This window comes from Phasianus colchicus, chromosome 29 (genome assembly GCF_987193195.1).
Source record: "Phasianus colchicus chromosome 29, bPhaCol1.hap1.1, whole genome shotgun sequence".
Lineage (NCBI taxonomy): Eukaryota > Metazoa > Chordata > Aves > Galliformes > Phasianidae > Phasianus > Phasianus colchicus.
Window position 1 is genome coordinate 144,137 of NC_143464.1, and position 14,024 is coordinate 158,160.

Genomic DNA, 14,024 nt, shown 5'->3' on the forward strand with positions numbered 1-14,024 from the left:
TGGCGAGAGCGGCTGACGCGGCGGGGACGTCGCCAGGGCAACGGCTCTGCATCCGCGCCCCCGCCGAGAAGAAGCCTCTGGGAGGGCAGCCTCGCGTCGCTGCCCACCACAGACGGAGAGGAGGAGTCGGGCTGTGAGGATCAGGCGGGCTGTTTCAGCGAGGAGAAACCGTAAGCCGCCCGTACGCGGGACTACACCGCAAGGAGGGTTGCGATCGCTGTCGGTGAGCGGTAAGTGCGGGGGCTCCCGTTAACGAGCCGGCAACGGGGCGAGGGCAGAGCCAGCAGTACCGGCAGCGGGGCGGGGCTGATCAGTCACACCCCATTAGGCTATCGAGTAGTGTTAGTGTGCCCCCAGATGGACCCCTGGGGGACAGCGCTGGTGACCGGCCTCCGCCGGGATGTGGAGCCACTGACAACAACCCTCTGGCTTCCACCATCCAGCCAATTCTCTATCCACTCGAGAGGCTGCTCCTCAAATCCATCTCTCTCCAATTAGAGATAAGGATATGGGGCGGGACCATGTCAAAGGCATCACACAAGCCCAGGTGCATGACATCAGTTGCCCCTCCTTGGACCACCAGTGCCGGCACTCCCAATGTAGAAGGCCACCAGATGGCTCAGGCACGATCTGCCCTTGGTGAAGCTGTGCTGGCTGTCTTGGATCGCGTCCTCATCTCGCATGTGTCTGAGCATCTCTTCCAGGAGCATCCACTCCAAGATCTCCTTGTGCTCAGAGCTCTGCCTGGCAACCATCTGCCTTCCTTTCCCCTGTTCTGGATTTCCCTTCCAGCTGTGTTCCCCGTGAAAAGGCAAATGGTTTCTCACTGTACAGCTGTTCCAGTCAAGCTTAATGTGGCCTTCAGACTGCCAGCTCAAATCTTTGTCTCAGTGCTGTCAGAGAGAGAATGTAAATGTTCCCCTTGTGGACGGCAGTGTTGGTTTGAAACTCCCTGCCTACAGTTACAAGCAAATCCACCTTTGCAGAGCTCCTGGCAATACAGTTCCCAGCTGCAGGCAGGAGTGCTCACAAGCCCTCTGGGGAAAGGAGAGGCCTTTCAGAAGCCCTCATGTTCCCTGTGCCCCTGCCTGCTCCTCGTCCCCACAGAGCTCCCCTGCGGTTCTCCCACGGAATTTCTGTTGCTGGGAGGGAGCTATGGGGATACGAGGGGACACATCAATTCTTCTGCACAGGAAGTGTGCACGGCCAGCAGAGATGGCTGCCGTCCTGGGAATCCGCTCTTGGAGAGCATGGGCCTACCGGGCCTTGGGAGCAGCTCTTGTTGCCACCCAAACTCCTCTCTCAAAGCACGGCTCCATCACATTAGTTGATGGCAACAGACACGACACCAGCAGAAAGACTGGAAATAAGGCCAATTTATTTTTTTGGGGAGTACTGCGTCCAGGGCTGGGGCCCCAGTACAAGAAAGACGCAGAGCTTTGGATCGAATCCAGAGGAGGGCCACTAAGATGATCAGAGGGCTGGAGCACCTCTCCTATTGAGAAAGGTGGAGGGAACTGGGCTTGCTTAGTTTGGTGAGGAGAAGGCTCCGGGGAGACCTCATTGTGGCCAATTCTTGAAGGGAGGATATAAAGTGGAGGGGGAACGGCCGTTGACGAGGCTGGATAGTGACAGGACAAGGGGGAATGGTTTTAAACTGTGGAAGGGGGGGCAGAATTTGGTTAGATGTTAGCAGTTCTTCCCGCGGAGGGTGGTGACGTGCTGGAACAGCTTGCCGAGAGGTGGGGGATGCCCCATCCCTGGAGGCGTTCAAGGCCAGGCTGGATATGGCTCTGGGCAGCCCGGTCTGGTGGTCGGCGACCCCGCACATAGCAGGTGGGTTGAAACTAGACGACCTTCAATGCCCTTTTCAACCTAGGCCATTCAATGAGTCTTTGATTCTAAGATCTTCCATTCACAGGTGGAAATCTGGACAGCTTCCCAGCCCCCTTGCCGAGAGCTCCACCGCGGTCACCACCGTTGGCTGCACCTTCCCCTCTGGAGCGACGCGAGCATCGAGCACTACGGAGGTGAAAAGAACAGCGCATGGAGCGTTACGGGCTGAGCGCAGGCAAGTAGTGCAGGCTGGGCTCCAGCCCGGCTCTCAGGATCTGCTGCCTATGGAGCTCACCAGGGGAGCTGCCGCTTCAGCTCCAGCTTCTGCCGGTTTCTTTCCGCTGTGCTGGCAAAAGCCTCTTGCTGATGGAGGTGCGGCTCCAACCTTTGGAGCACCTGAGCCACTCGTGGGGAAAGGAGGCTGCAGCAGGAGGAGAAAGTCATCCCTTGGGCTCTGCTGAGCCCCCCTGCCTCTCCCCTCACCCAGCCCAGCATCCCCATGCTGCCGCGTGTCCCCACCCTTGCACCCCGCCAGAGTTTTTGGCCGGGCCGTGCCTGTCCCCGAGCTGCAGGGTCACAGCTGCCCGAGTGCCTCAGGCAGCCAGCAGAGCCCGCACACACTTACTCAGCATGCAGTGCCAGCTTGGTCGCTGTTCCCATTTTACTTCCCGGCAGAGGATCCACATCCTTCCTCCACCTCCTCTCCACTTGCTGTCCCCTGGGCTGGGCTGGAGGATGCGGAGCACGCATGCTCTGCCTGGCCATCAGCTGCCAAAGAGGAGACGCTGTCAGCAAAGTGGCTGGGAGCACGGGGCTGTTTCTCAGAAGCCCTCTGTCAAGGGCCCTGCAGCTTGCCCCGGCAAGCAGGAGACTTGGCCCTGCCAGCCCACGGCTGCCCGCCGCCCTTCCCTTCTCCCTGCAGGGCTCTCCCTGCGAGGTGCCAAGCTCTCCTCCCCAGGAGGAGCAGGCCAGCCCCTGCCATGCTGCACGGCGCCTGTCCCACTCCCCACCCCCTCAGTCCTGCTGAGCTCGCAGCCTGGCTCTGAGGATGGCGGCTGTTGCCAGCAGGCTCGATCCCTGACAGTACCTGGGGTGGACGCTGGTCCGCCCCTATGCTCCAGCCTTCCCACGCCGCCCTTTCTGCCCGTGCTTGCTCTACTTGCTGCTGGTGCATGGGCCACGTGCGGTCTACTTCTTTCCACAATGCGGACACTTCCCGGAGCTCCTGCAGAGACACAGCAGCATACAGGATCAGCCTCAGCCCCTGGGACTTTCCTTCAGCTCCACGCTCCTGCTCCTCGCCTCTGGCAGCCGGTCAGCACTGTTTTGTCCCTGAAAGACCAGGGGCCCTAAAGGCAGGACGGGATCCGCAACTTGTAGCAAACGTGGCTCAGAGGTCGTATTCCACTCTCATGGCCCCTGCTCAAAATCAGAGTGCTGTGGCAGGTGGCAGGCCAGGAGGCGAGAAAAGATAGGGAAGGTGTGCAGCACCCTCCATCTACTGAAGAGGAGCTGAAGGAGCGGGTAGAAATGTGAAATGATGGCACCCCAAGGGCTGTGCTCCAGGTCACTGCACACACAGAGGCTTTTGCTTCCCTCCCTGTGGAAGCACTCAAGGCCAGGCTGGGTCAGGCTTAGAGCAACCTGGTCTAGAGACAGGTGTCCCTGCCTACAGCAGGGGATTGGAACTAGGTGGTCTGAGTGGCCCCTTCCAACCCAAACTTCTCTATGATTCTACCATTCTGTCATTTGTGCAGTCTCAAGCAGCACAGTCCCCGTAGCAAGGCAGGGCCGGTACCTGCAGCACCCTCTTAGACTCCTCTGTGGCAGGGGGTGCAGTGCTGGTCTGGGCAGGAGTAGATGCTTCCTTCTGTCCCGCTTTCTTTGTCCCGCGGGAGCTGCCTGCACATGGCGGGAGCGCGCTGCAAACAGACACAAGAGGAGTCTGCAGGAGCCCAGGGCACCTCGGTCTCCCCCCGTGCTCCCACAGCCGTAAAGATGGGCTCCGGTGCAGTGCGGAGAGACCCCTGAAGGGAGAAGAGCTTCTGCCATCAATGGGGATCAGCATTCAGCTCCCCCAGGGATCGGGGGCCAGGGTGGAACATGAAGCTGGTGTGTCTGCCTCGAGCAATTGTGCTGCGTGCTTGCCATCCCTGGAGAGAACGGCTCACACTGGGACACGTGTGTCAGGAGCCTCTCTGGGTGCTGAGAGCTGGCAGCTCCAAAGGGGAGGCTACTCCTACACGAGCACACGCATCTCCTTCTTCTTTTCGCCCAAGGCTCTCACCTGGCAGAAGGCTCCTTCGCCACGTCTTTCTGCCTTGAGCTTGGCTTGCGCTGCAGCAGCATGGAGGGGGGAAGTGTCTTCCGCCTCTGCAGCAGCCTGCTGGCAGAGCCCCCTGAAACCAAGACAGAAAGAAGTTCTTCAGAGCAGCCCCACGGACACAGCACGTGAACCTGGATCCGGTCACCCGGCACGGGACAGGGCCCACCTCCCTACAGCTGGGACCCGTTCCCTCACCTGTACTCATCTTCCGCTCTACTGCAGCTTTCTTTTCCGCAGCAACCTCTGCTCTGCTCTTTTCCACAGTGAGCTGAAACCTGGAAACAAAGAGTGACAACCCTTGAAGAAGGATGACCTCCTACCCATGCAGCTGTTGGCGGTATTTATCTATGTGCTATGCAAAGCGTGGCATCCTTTTCCTTCCTGGCCATGCCAAACCAGCACACGTAGCCCAAATTCCTCTGCACGTGCAGTCCATTCTCTCTGATGAGAATCGGGACAGCTTGGGCACCAGTAACACAACCATGATTCCCAGGAGCCAGACTTTCCAGGATTTCTACCCGACTGGATGCCGAGCACGGAGACCCAGCAGGGCACGTCTCAGAGGAGGAGGTGGGAAATAAGCCTGTCTCCTGGCCAGCTAAGTGCTGCAGAGGAAATGCGCTCACCTCGGGAACACCCGGATCCCATGGGCGGTGGTCTCTGGCCCGAAGTCAGCAGAATCTTCTGTCCAAAATCTCTGCAAAGGGACACAGACCTGCTGGAGGCTTGCCAAGGCCATTTTTTCATGGCTCTTCTTGACAGGAAGCAAGCCTGGCTCCCATGCCAAGAGAAAGCTGCTCTCCACCAAAGCCTCTTCCGTGAACATCAGAGCTTTGTTCTGCTCTGAAGGAGCAGGATGGCCAAATAGAGAGGCTGTGCAAGAGCACTGCCAGGCTTTCTGCAGGGGCAGAGATCCAGGAAATCTCTTTGCCAGTGGAGAAAGCCGTGGGGACAAGCATTGGACTGGCCTGCCACATCCAGGCTGGCCAGCAGTGATCTGATGGCGCACCCTCAAAACCTCCTCAACTTACAGTGCGGAACAGAGAAAGGACGGTGGCATTGCTTTCCAGCGTTGCAATGCAGCTGCAGAAGAACCTCATGAGGAGGAAGTCGTCTTGGCACGTCATAACGCCGATGTTCTTAAAGACAAATGAGACGGGCTCCCTGTTCCTCAGGAGGTGACAGTATAAGAGCACGCTCTCTCGCACGCAGCGCAGCACCACGTTCAGCGGGACGCCGGAGGCTCGCGAGAGCTGCCGGTAGTTGAGCGACTCAATCTTGACATCGTCTGCAAGGAGAAGGCACAGCCTCACTGCCACAGCAAGCCACATTCCCATGCAACATGATCGTGACCAAATCCCATAGAAAAGGTCATTCGGAGAAACAGCTCTTGAGCTGTGGTTCCTTCGGGACGAACTCACGCTGTACCCCGAGCTTTGCAGACAATTCTCTGCTGCTCCCGGCCATTTCCAGAGAGCAGGGATAACACACCCAGCCAGACGTGGGACAGGAAGGGGAAGGTGGCTGCTGCCTTCTCACCAGGGATGATGTCGTTGGGAGACTGGAGGTCCTGCAGCCACAGCACCCCGATGTCCAGCTGGAAGACAGGCCTTAGCACCGAAACTGCCTCTACTTTGCTGTGGAATTGCTCTCGGACCCCAGCAAAGACCCCGAGCCCCGGAACCAGGACTCCCTGCACGGGGAAAAGACAGAAAGGCTGACGAGTGTGTACTTTAGGGGCGGCAAAAGCCACAAACATCAAGAGCATGGGGTCACTGCTCTCCGCCCTCCCCACTCCTGATGGACAGCAGGGTGAGATGGGGCTCTCCGGAAAGCTTTGGAAAAATCTGTGATCCCTGCAAGACAGTCACCTTCGCATAGTATTTCCCAACATCCTTTGGCTAGAGAAGAGCCCGGGCATTTACAGCACAGGGCTTAAGCCTGGGACTTATTCCCAAGGACATCCTTGGCATAGGGCCAGAAAAAATCCCCCACCCATTTCTCCCTTGGCTCTCCCCGTTCTGATCACAGGGCAGAGCAAAGCCCCTGCGTGTGCCGAACGTTTGCTCAGAGCAGCTCTGGCCTTGGGTTTCCCTCCCAGTTGGCCAACAGGCTGCTCTGGGCACCCGGCTTGGGCTCAGCGTGCTGCTCAGTGTGGTGCTCAGGGAGGGACTGCTCTGTGAGGCCCACACTCTTGGCGGGACTGAACCTCTCTCCAGGGCGAGGGCCACCAGCATACCAGCCCACCTTGTCCAGCTTCATCTGTTCCAGGATGTAATCAGACACGGCATCCCAGACCGCCACAATCTCTGCAAAGGAAAGAAAAGACATGTCATGCTCCAGGACAGCCTCTTCACAACTGCTTGGCAAGCTCCTCACACAGACAGTGATCGATACAGGCACACGCACACACCCCAGAAAAGCACCGCCATGGCTAGCGGAGCTGGCCTTTGCTCTGATTTCAGCCTTATTCAGGGCCCCGAGGGGAAACGGGGACATAGGAAGCCTGTGGGACACAGGATGCCTTTCCTCCCAGAGCTGGAACCTACGGAAACATCTGTAGGTGTGTTCTCCCAGGGAAACCTGGTCTTGGACTGCCCTATCACAGGGGACTGAGCATGCCTAAAGGAACCTGGGGGCTCTGGGCAGCTCTACTATTGGGACCTGGCTGCCACGTGGTCCCCAGAAGAGCTGGACCCTTGGGCAGGGCTCTTGCAGCAGCCCCCAGCCATGCCCAGCCAAGCACAGAGAGCAGGAGCTGAGGCTTTGGACAGCTAACAGCCCCGTGCGATGCCTTGGGAAGGGAGTCCGGAAAGCCTTACCTTTGGTAGAGAGTTCCAGCAGTGTTGGGAACGTGTAGACCAGCTCGGAGCTGAGGCTCACAGTCCAGCAGCCTTCCATGTCGCTGGCCGACAGCCCTCAGCTCAGAACTAAGGATGCCCTCCACCAACAAGGCTCCTCAACCAACCAACAATTCTCCACAAAGTGCCCCTGCTCCTCCACGTGTCAACAAAGGTCACCCAGTGCAGCCTTGCTGCCCCTGAGCCGACTCCTGACCGCAGAAGGACAGAGCCCCTGAGCAGTGCTGCAGCAGCGCCCAGGCCTTGCAGGGAAGTGCTGGCACTGATGCTGCCCTGTGGAAGATCTCCTTGTGATGCAGCGCATCGCACTGTGACATCAGCCCGGGTCACCTGGAGCTCTGTTGGGTCACTGGCATGGAGAGGAGATCTCCTCTTCCAGGAGGAGTTCCAGTTAACTTACTGAATTCTGTTATGAAAGAACGCAAGCCTAACTTTAATGGCTTAGTAAGAGAAGTTGTTTCACGTCTGCTTAATAAACAAAAACCTGTGCGTTCACAGGCACACACACACCTCACGAGGTTGAAATATCATTATTGACAGTCACCGTGGTTTACTCGGCAAATGGCACGAGAACTTGCCACGTGTCATACAGGCTGAAGCTGGTGAGCTGCTGGCGACGCACAACGATGATGACACTGCATCACGGCTGTGCCACGCTGATGTCACATGTGGTCTCCTCTGGTGGTGGCACAGAGTTCACCACCGTGTGTGTCCCCGTCCTCGTGGCAGACAATGATGGGCACCAGAGGGCTCCAGTGTCACTGAGTCCGGCTGTAGGCAGGCCTGGAGGGGTGACAAAGGACAGCAAGAGGCTCAGAGACAGCACGGTGACAACGCGGGGCCACCAGTGCCTACCTCTGTGTGGTGATCACAGCACAGGGAATAATGTCATCCAAGGGATGGTGACACACGAGCGATGGCGACACCGGATGATGGTAACAACAGTGACAGCCAGGGATGGGGACACTGCATCACGGCTGTTCCACATCGAGGTCACCCTGTGTCACGGTGTTACCTGAAGACAGTGACACTCGATGACACCCAATGGCATTCAGTGAAGGTGATACCCAACGATGGTGACACCACCAACCCCATGTCACACCCCACGTGTCCCCCAACTGCCCCCAGCCCCCCTCCCTGTACCCCTCCTCGTCACCTCTTCAATGAGGATGGCACCGCGCTGCAGTTGTGCCACCATGGCAGGGGGGACAGCTTGGGACAGTCATGGACAGCCAGGGTGACAGCGTCCAGGAGCTGTAGGACGCTGATGGGGCTCTCGAGGTAGACGGGTTGGTACGGCCCCAGATTCCATGGTTACAGTGACAGTGTGGACTTCGGGACAGGCGGTTGTCCCGGTGCTGGCATCCGGTGCTGGGATCGGGGGGGGGGGGGGCAGACAGGTGGACCCTGGGGGTCAAAACGGGGGAGGCACAGAGGGGAGGGGTGGGCACCTTCGGCCCACGGAGCCGAGCGCGTTCCACCGCCGCCTCCTCCTCTCCCTCCCTCCCTCCGCCGCTCGGGCGCGTAGCGCTTCCCCACGCCGCTCTTCCTTCCCTCCACCCCCTGCCGCTCCTCCCTTTTCTCCCCCCGGCCCCCTCCGGGCCCCGTCCTCCCTCCCCACCGGCTCCGCTCCCTCCCCCGGCTCCCGGGGGTCTAGCCGAGCTGCCCTCCCCCTTCACCGCCCCTACTCGGCACCGCGCCCCTTTCCCCGGGCCGTGCCGGGGATTACGCGCAAATCGCCTCGGCCTTAACCCTGTTTGCGGCCGCTCGGGCTGTCGGGGAGCTCCCGGGGTGTGCGGACGGCCCTTCTCCGTTGCCCCGGACCGGACCGGACCGGCGACCCCCGGCCCTCATCGAGCGACCTTCGAGCTCGGCGCCCCCTAGACTCGCAGGAGGGGCCCGAGGGGGTGAGAGCATAAAGGGCAGCCCTACTGAGCAGCCCCTTGCCCCCGCTGTGGCATCTGGGCTCAGCAGCTGGTCCCGCGTATAGGGCGAGCACTGCGATGCAGTCCTTCGAGGCATGGGTCGGGACGCGATCCGTGGCTGGGACGTGGGCTGGGACATGGGCCCTGCGTTAAATGCAGAGCAGAGATGGACACCGTGTGCATCCGTTCATGGGGGCACCACGCCTTAAGGAGCAGCACATTTCTCTGCCCTCCACCAAGGCTTTTATTGACACACTGAGTGTTTACTTGGAGGCTTCTCAGTTTACGAGTTACCAGCATACCCTTGAACCAGCATACCAGCCAACGTCTCATGGCTCTTCAAGTGGAGCTCATGTCTCCTACAAACTCAACCCTTTCACTGATTGTTTTTTTCCTCTTGCTGTACAACAGCAGGGTATGTGAAAGAGCAGAATTTCAGAGGAGATAGGAAACAAAGCTCCATCACCACGTGAAGCCACGCTGTTCTCTTCTCCAGCATTTCTGTGTTGCTTTCGTTCCAGCCTGCCCTTTTGAGTTCACAGCTGCCAGGTTTGATCACAGAAAGTAATCACTGGGTTGTCTACTTGGTAAGTGCAAACATCAGGAAAGCAGTTGGAATTCACAAGAATAGAAGAAAGGAAATTGCATTGCTAATATTTAAAGATATAGTCATTTTCTTTGTGGTTTTAGGCTTTCATACAGAGCATTGGGATACTGCAAACTGAGGGTAGTTTGCAAGAAGTAGCAATTTTTGCCTCTCCTGCCCTCCCTCTCAGTAAAAAGGTGAAGTACCTTCTGTATTTTACTAAGCCTACTAAGTTAAAGTGGTGCACCACTAACTCAAGCCCAAAGAAGTGCTGCAGTGGTATAGCTCATCGGGAGACTGAAACTGCTGCAGCTCTTCCAGCAATAGAAAAAAAGAACTATTTTTGTTGACCGTGAGTTTATGAGTGGTCTGTTGTTGAATTGCTTTTGTTGAAGGGTTGTAACCTCAGAAGGGAGCAAGCCAGATGACTGACAGCAGGTTACTTTTTTGATGATGGTGAGAAATTGCATGTGGTTGTCCGAGGATGTTTGGTCTCCCTCCCTTTACCCCCAGGTGAAAGATACTGCTAATGAATACCATCCTACAAAAGCCTGTAGACTAAGAATTGGTGTCAGAGTCATATTAGCTCCCCTACTTACCACGTGATGCACTGGATAATCACACGACTGCTGTTCTGTATCCTTTGACATCATCCAGCCTCTGTAGCCATGGCCATGCTTTGTGGCAGAAGTGGTCTGCTATTAAATATTTGTCATCCTTGCACCCTGCTGAACCACAAAAGCCAAAAACAAGAAACAAGACTCTTATTTAAGCTACTTCTTCAGCTCCAGCTCTATACATATTCTACTACCTTAAAGTTCAAACTGGTTCTTGGTGTCCCTTTTGCCCCATTTTTTATTTCATATGCCTTAAATCTTACAGCTGTGACTAGATAGATAGACAATTTTGTTCACCTCATTTCATCCCCTGGAGTTCAAAACTTAGTTTCCATTAGTGGAAAGCTAGTATAGGCCCCTGAAGACTACAACAACCTACTTAAGCTTAAGGTATGTTTCAAGGTCGTGTTGGATAAGGAGGAAAGAAATCAGCTCCTACTAGCTAATGAAAACTGCAATGTCATTTCAGATCAGGCCTGCCAGTTTGGGCTCCAAGATGCCAAATTTGTTTTTTCACTTCTTTTTGTTCAGGGGATAGATTCAAACCTGCTGACAAGCCTGCCCTTAGTGATTTCCCCTCATGTGAGCTTTGCTCACCCTATCTGAGAGCCCCATTTTACAGAGACCAAGGTCTGTGCACTGCTTGACAGAACTAACTGAAAATCACAGGCCAAGTACTCCTCTAAAAAAATGTAATTCCGTCAAAGCAGACATGGAATTTGAGGACAGGTGTCAAAACCACAGGATTATTTATTTATTTGTTTGTTTGTTTGTTTGTTTGTTTTTAGGGGCATGCTGCTGTGTTTGCAGAGGGGCAAGAGAACTGAAGGCAAGGGAACTTAAGTTGAGGAGGTGCTGCCCACTAAAATAAACCATGGCACCTGTCCCCTGAAGGAAGAGGGTGGTGGTTTGGGAGGAAACCTTCTAGAGGTCTACGGTTGAACCAGATGATATTAATGGCCTTTTCCTACCTTAACGATTCTGTGAGTCCATAATTCAGAGAGCAATCTTCACAGCTGGCCTGGGAGCAGGAAGTGAGCATATAGCTGGTCTGCCAAACTGCATCAAAACATCTCCAACACAGCCTGGGGGTTTGTTTCATTTCATCCTGTTTTTTTGACTTCGTTCCAAGTTGTGTTTTTGTGTGTTGTTTTTATTTTCTTTTCCTTCAAGTTTTTCCACTTAGTCTAGACGTTTGGGTTTGAATTTCTCAGTAGTCCGCTGTATACGCTGCGTTCAAAGATGTCTCATATCCTTCTGTCTCTTCTGTTCCCTGCCCTTAATGACTCAGTGAGAACTGGATCAACAGAGTGAATGCTTCATTATTGACTTTTTTTTTTTTTTTTTTTAAACATGAAACGCATTGAAAATAGTAACACATGCCTGCCTTCTCTAAGCAAAATATTTTGGCTGTGTTGGACACGCTGAAACATACAGATTTTGAATTCAATGCAAATGTTTTGTTTAGACATTGACAACAAAACCCCCATCTCTTGAAGTACTTCCATTCTTCATGGAAAACAAACAAACAAACAAAACAACAACAAAAAAGCCTTCCATTGAAGAACTTGCCATTTTCTTTCCCTAAATTGAGGCAGGAAGACCTTAAAACAATGATTTTTCTTAATATTTTTTTTTCCAGCATTGCCTTCAGCATGTACCATATAAAGAATATATGCTAATGTTCATCAACTGATGCTAGCATCAAATTTCCTTCTTTTCTTGGCACATAATACGCACGCCTACTTTGAGTAAATTCTTCAAGGAAATGTTGCTCATTCTCCTCATAGTAGATATGCCAGTTGGATTCTTTTCTGTTAAGTAATTTTGGATGACATCCAAAGGTAAGGTTTGATCAACGGGGTAACTGGGTAGTTCCTGCCAGACAGATAGGTGGTAACAACCCACAGGAAATGGATTACAAGCAGATAAAAAAGCACTTAGTTTTCAACCCTTCAGATAGAGCCAAAGTAACACAATGGGTTAAGGAACACATTTAAAACTAAAGGTATGTTTTATAATTGGCCAAATCCTGATACCTGTCTTGAAGCCCACTCCTTTCTCTTTTTGAGGGCATTCAGACAAAATGCTGTAGAAGTTCTGGATTTCTCCCACTTCACAGTGTCTGTTGCTTGGGAATATTTCGTGCAAGGAACCTGAAAAAATGCTTTTACCCACACTTTCTTCATAGACTTTTTCCACCTTGTGCTTTTTCTTGTCGTTATTATTCCTCTTGTTACTGTAATTCCTGCTTCTGTATGTATCTGTACAAGACAGGACGCTTTTAAACAGTTCCCCAGTGTTTTCAGTGTCACAAGGTGGAAGTTATTAATGCAGCTGGCAGGAATGTGTCTGTTGCCTTAGGGAAGGGCTGCAGGAAGCAAGAAATTGCAGTGAGAAGAAAGCCCTGCCCTCAGAAAAGAATTTTAGTGAAGGACCAGCAGAGGTATGGAGGGACAACCCACCTGCCACTTCATTGCCTTCTTCTTGTTTTACTTCCCCTTCTCAGTATTTTTTCTCAGATGTTAGCATCTCCTACTTTCTTTGTTGTTCTACTGACTTGATTCGGAGATATCTAGCAGGAGGTTGATGTGTTTCTCATTCAGTATTGTCAGGGCATTAGGAAAAGTATTAACAGCAGGTTGTGTGTTTATGGCCTCAACTTGTGCCAGGAAGATTCAGATTGGACATTAGGAAAAATTTCTTCTTCAAAGGTGTGGTTAGATGCTGAAATGGGCTGCCCAAAGAGATGGTGGAGTCACCTTCCCAGGAGGTGTTCAGAAAACATTTAGATGTCATACTGAGGGACATGGTTTAGTGGGGAAATATTGGTGGTAGGTGGATGGTTGGACTGGATGATCTTGAAGGTCTTTTCCAACCTTGGTGATTTAATGATTTGATGATGATGAAGAGGACTACAGTGATCAGAATGGGGGAACTGGAAGGGGGAAAAGGGGGAGGGGAGGCGCAACCCCGGGGGTCACACAGAGCGACGGGGGAGATTGTGGGCGACCAGTGGCGGGGGGAGGGGAGGAGGGCAGTGAAATACACGGGGCGGGGGAGGCGGGGAGACACAGGGCAGCTGCCCCCGCCGAGCGGAAGCCCCGAGCGCCACAGAGACCCCGCGGGGCCAACGCAGAGCGGCACGCGGCCCCCAGCCCCCTTAACCCCGGCCCCGCCCCGGTGCCCCCCCCCCGAACACCCACCTGTAGAAGCTGAGGGGGCGTTCTGAGCCCCGGGGTGCGCCGCCCAACTTCCGCACGGCCACCTCCTCCTCGGGTCGCGGGGCTGGTGACGTCACCCAGGGGGGACGGCGCGGCGCCACAGCGACGGAGCGGCGCAGGGGCGCTGAGGCGCTGTCGCCATGGCGACGACATCACGCATGCGCTGTCGCCGGGGGGGCAGCTTCACGCGCTGCAATGAGGGAGGGCGCGCCGTCGCTACGGCATCAGATGGAAAACGGCGCTTGGAGACTGCAGCTGCGGGGCAGCAGCTCAGCACAGCGCTGCCGATGACTGGAGCCGAGCGAGAAGCGGACTCCGCTGGGCCGGACTCCGTGCCGGGCTCGAACGCGCCTCGATCCGCGCGATCGCTCCCTCTCTTCCGGGGCTGCCCGGCTCAGCCAGGAGCCGCTCCCGGACACCGGGCGGGTCCCGCCTCTCGCGGTCAGCCGCCGCTTCTCGCAGCCCGGCAGCGCCTCGCCGCAACGACGGAGGACGGCTCGGTTCCCCCTCCGAGGACAGCCGGATTCTGACGGGGGACGGACGGGGCCGGCGGCGGTGCCCCCGCGCCGCCTTCCCCCGACCGCGCGGCGTCCCCGAGGGCGGCGGCGGGGCGGCGGAGCGCCGCTTTCCCCGCACGGAGCCCCGCGGC

General features: G+C 55.4%; 1 protein-coding gene across 15 annotated transcripts; it reads right to left on the bottom strand.

Moving 5' to 3' along the window:
* Positions 1-729: 729 nt before the first annotated feature.
* Positions 730-13,979, bottom strand: LOC149914403 (uncharacterized). Of its 15 annotated transcripts, none has more exons than XM_090126526.1 (17): positions 13,358-13,979; positions 11,123-12,522; positions 10,134-10,262; positions 8,180-8,394; positions 7,534-8,038; positions 6,985-7,450; positions 6,410-6,471; positions 5,702-5,855; positions 5,194-5,450; positions 4,789-4,859; positions 4,358-4,437; positions 4,124-4,235; positions 3,635-3,758; positions 2,924-3,061; positions 2,462-2,604; positions 2,132-2,257; positions 730-2,022 (listed from the first exon to the last, which is right to left on the bottom strand). In XM_090126526.1, exons 6-17 carry the CDS (start codon positions 7,061-7,063, stop codon positions 1,902-1,904), a joined length of 1,467 nt encoding a protein of 488 aa, XP_089982652.1. In that variant the 5' UTR covers positions 7,064-7,450; positions 7,534-8,038; positions 8,180-8,394; positions 10,134-10,262; positions 11,123-12,522; positions 13,358-13,979; the 3' UTR covers positions 730-1,901. The 15 variants fall into 15 exon arrangements, with proteins under 15 accessions (XP_089982652.1, XP_089982650.1, XP_089982648.1 ...); XM_090126524.1 differs by having other exon boundaries at positions 11,123-12,726; XM_090126522.1 differs by having other exon boundaries at positions 11,123-12,888.
* Between the last annotated feature and the right edge of the window lie 45 nt (positions 13,980-14,024).

Excerpts from the sequence above, each read along its gene's own strand:
- LOC149914403 (XM_090126519.1), bottom strand. The coding sequence starts at position 6,661 with ATGTCCCCGTTTCCCCTCGGGGCCCTGAATAAGGCTGAAATCAGAGCA. Across the intron at positions 5,856-6,409 it reads AACAGATGAAGCTGGACAAG|GGAGTCCTGGTTCCGGGGCT; the intron begins GTGGGCTGGTAT and ends TTCCCCGTGCAG. Across the intron at positions 5,451-5,701 it reads TCCCAACGACATCATCCCTG|ACGATGTCAAGATTGAGTCG; the intron begins GTGAGAAGGCAG and ends TTCTCCTTGCAG.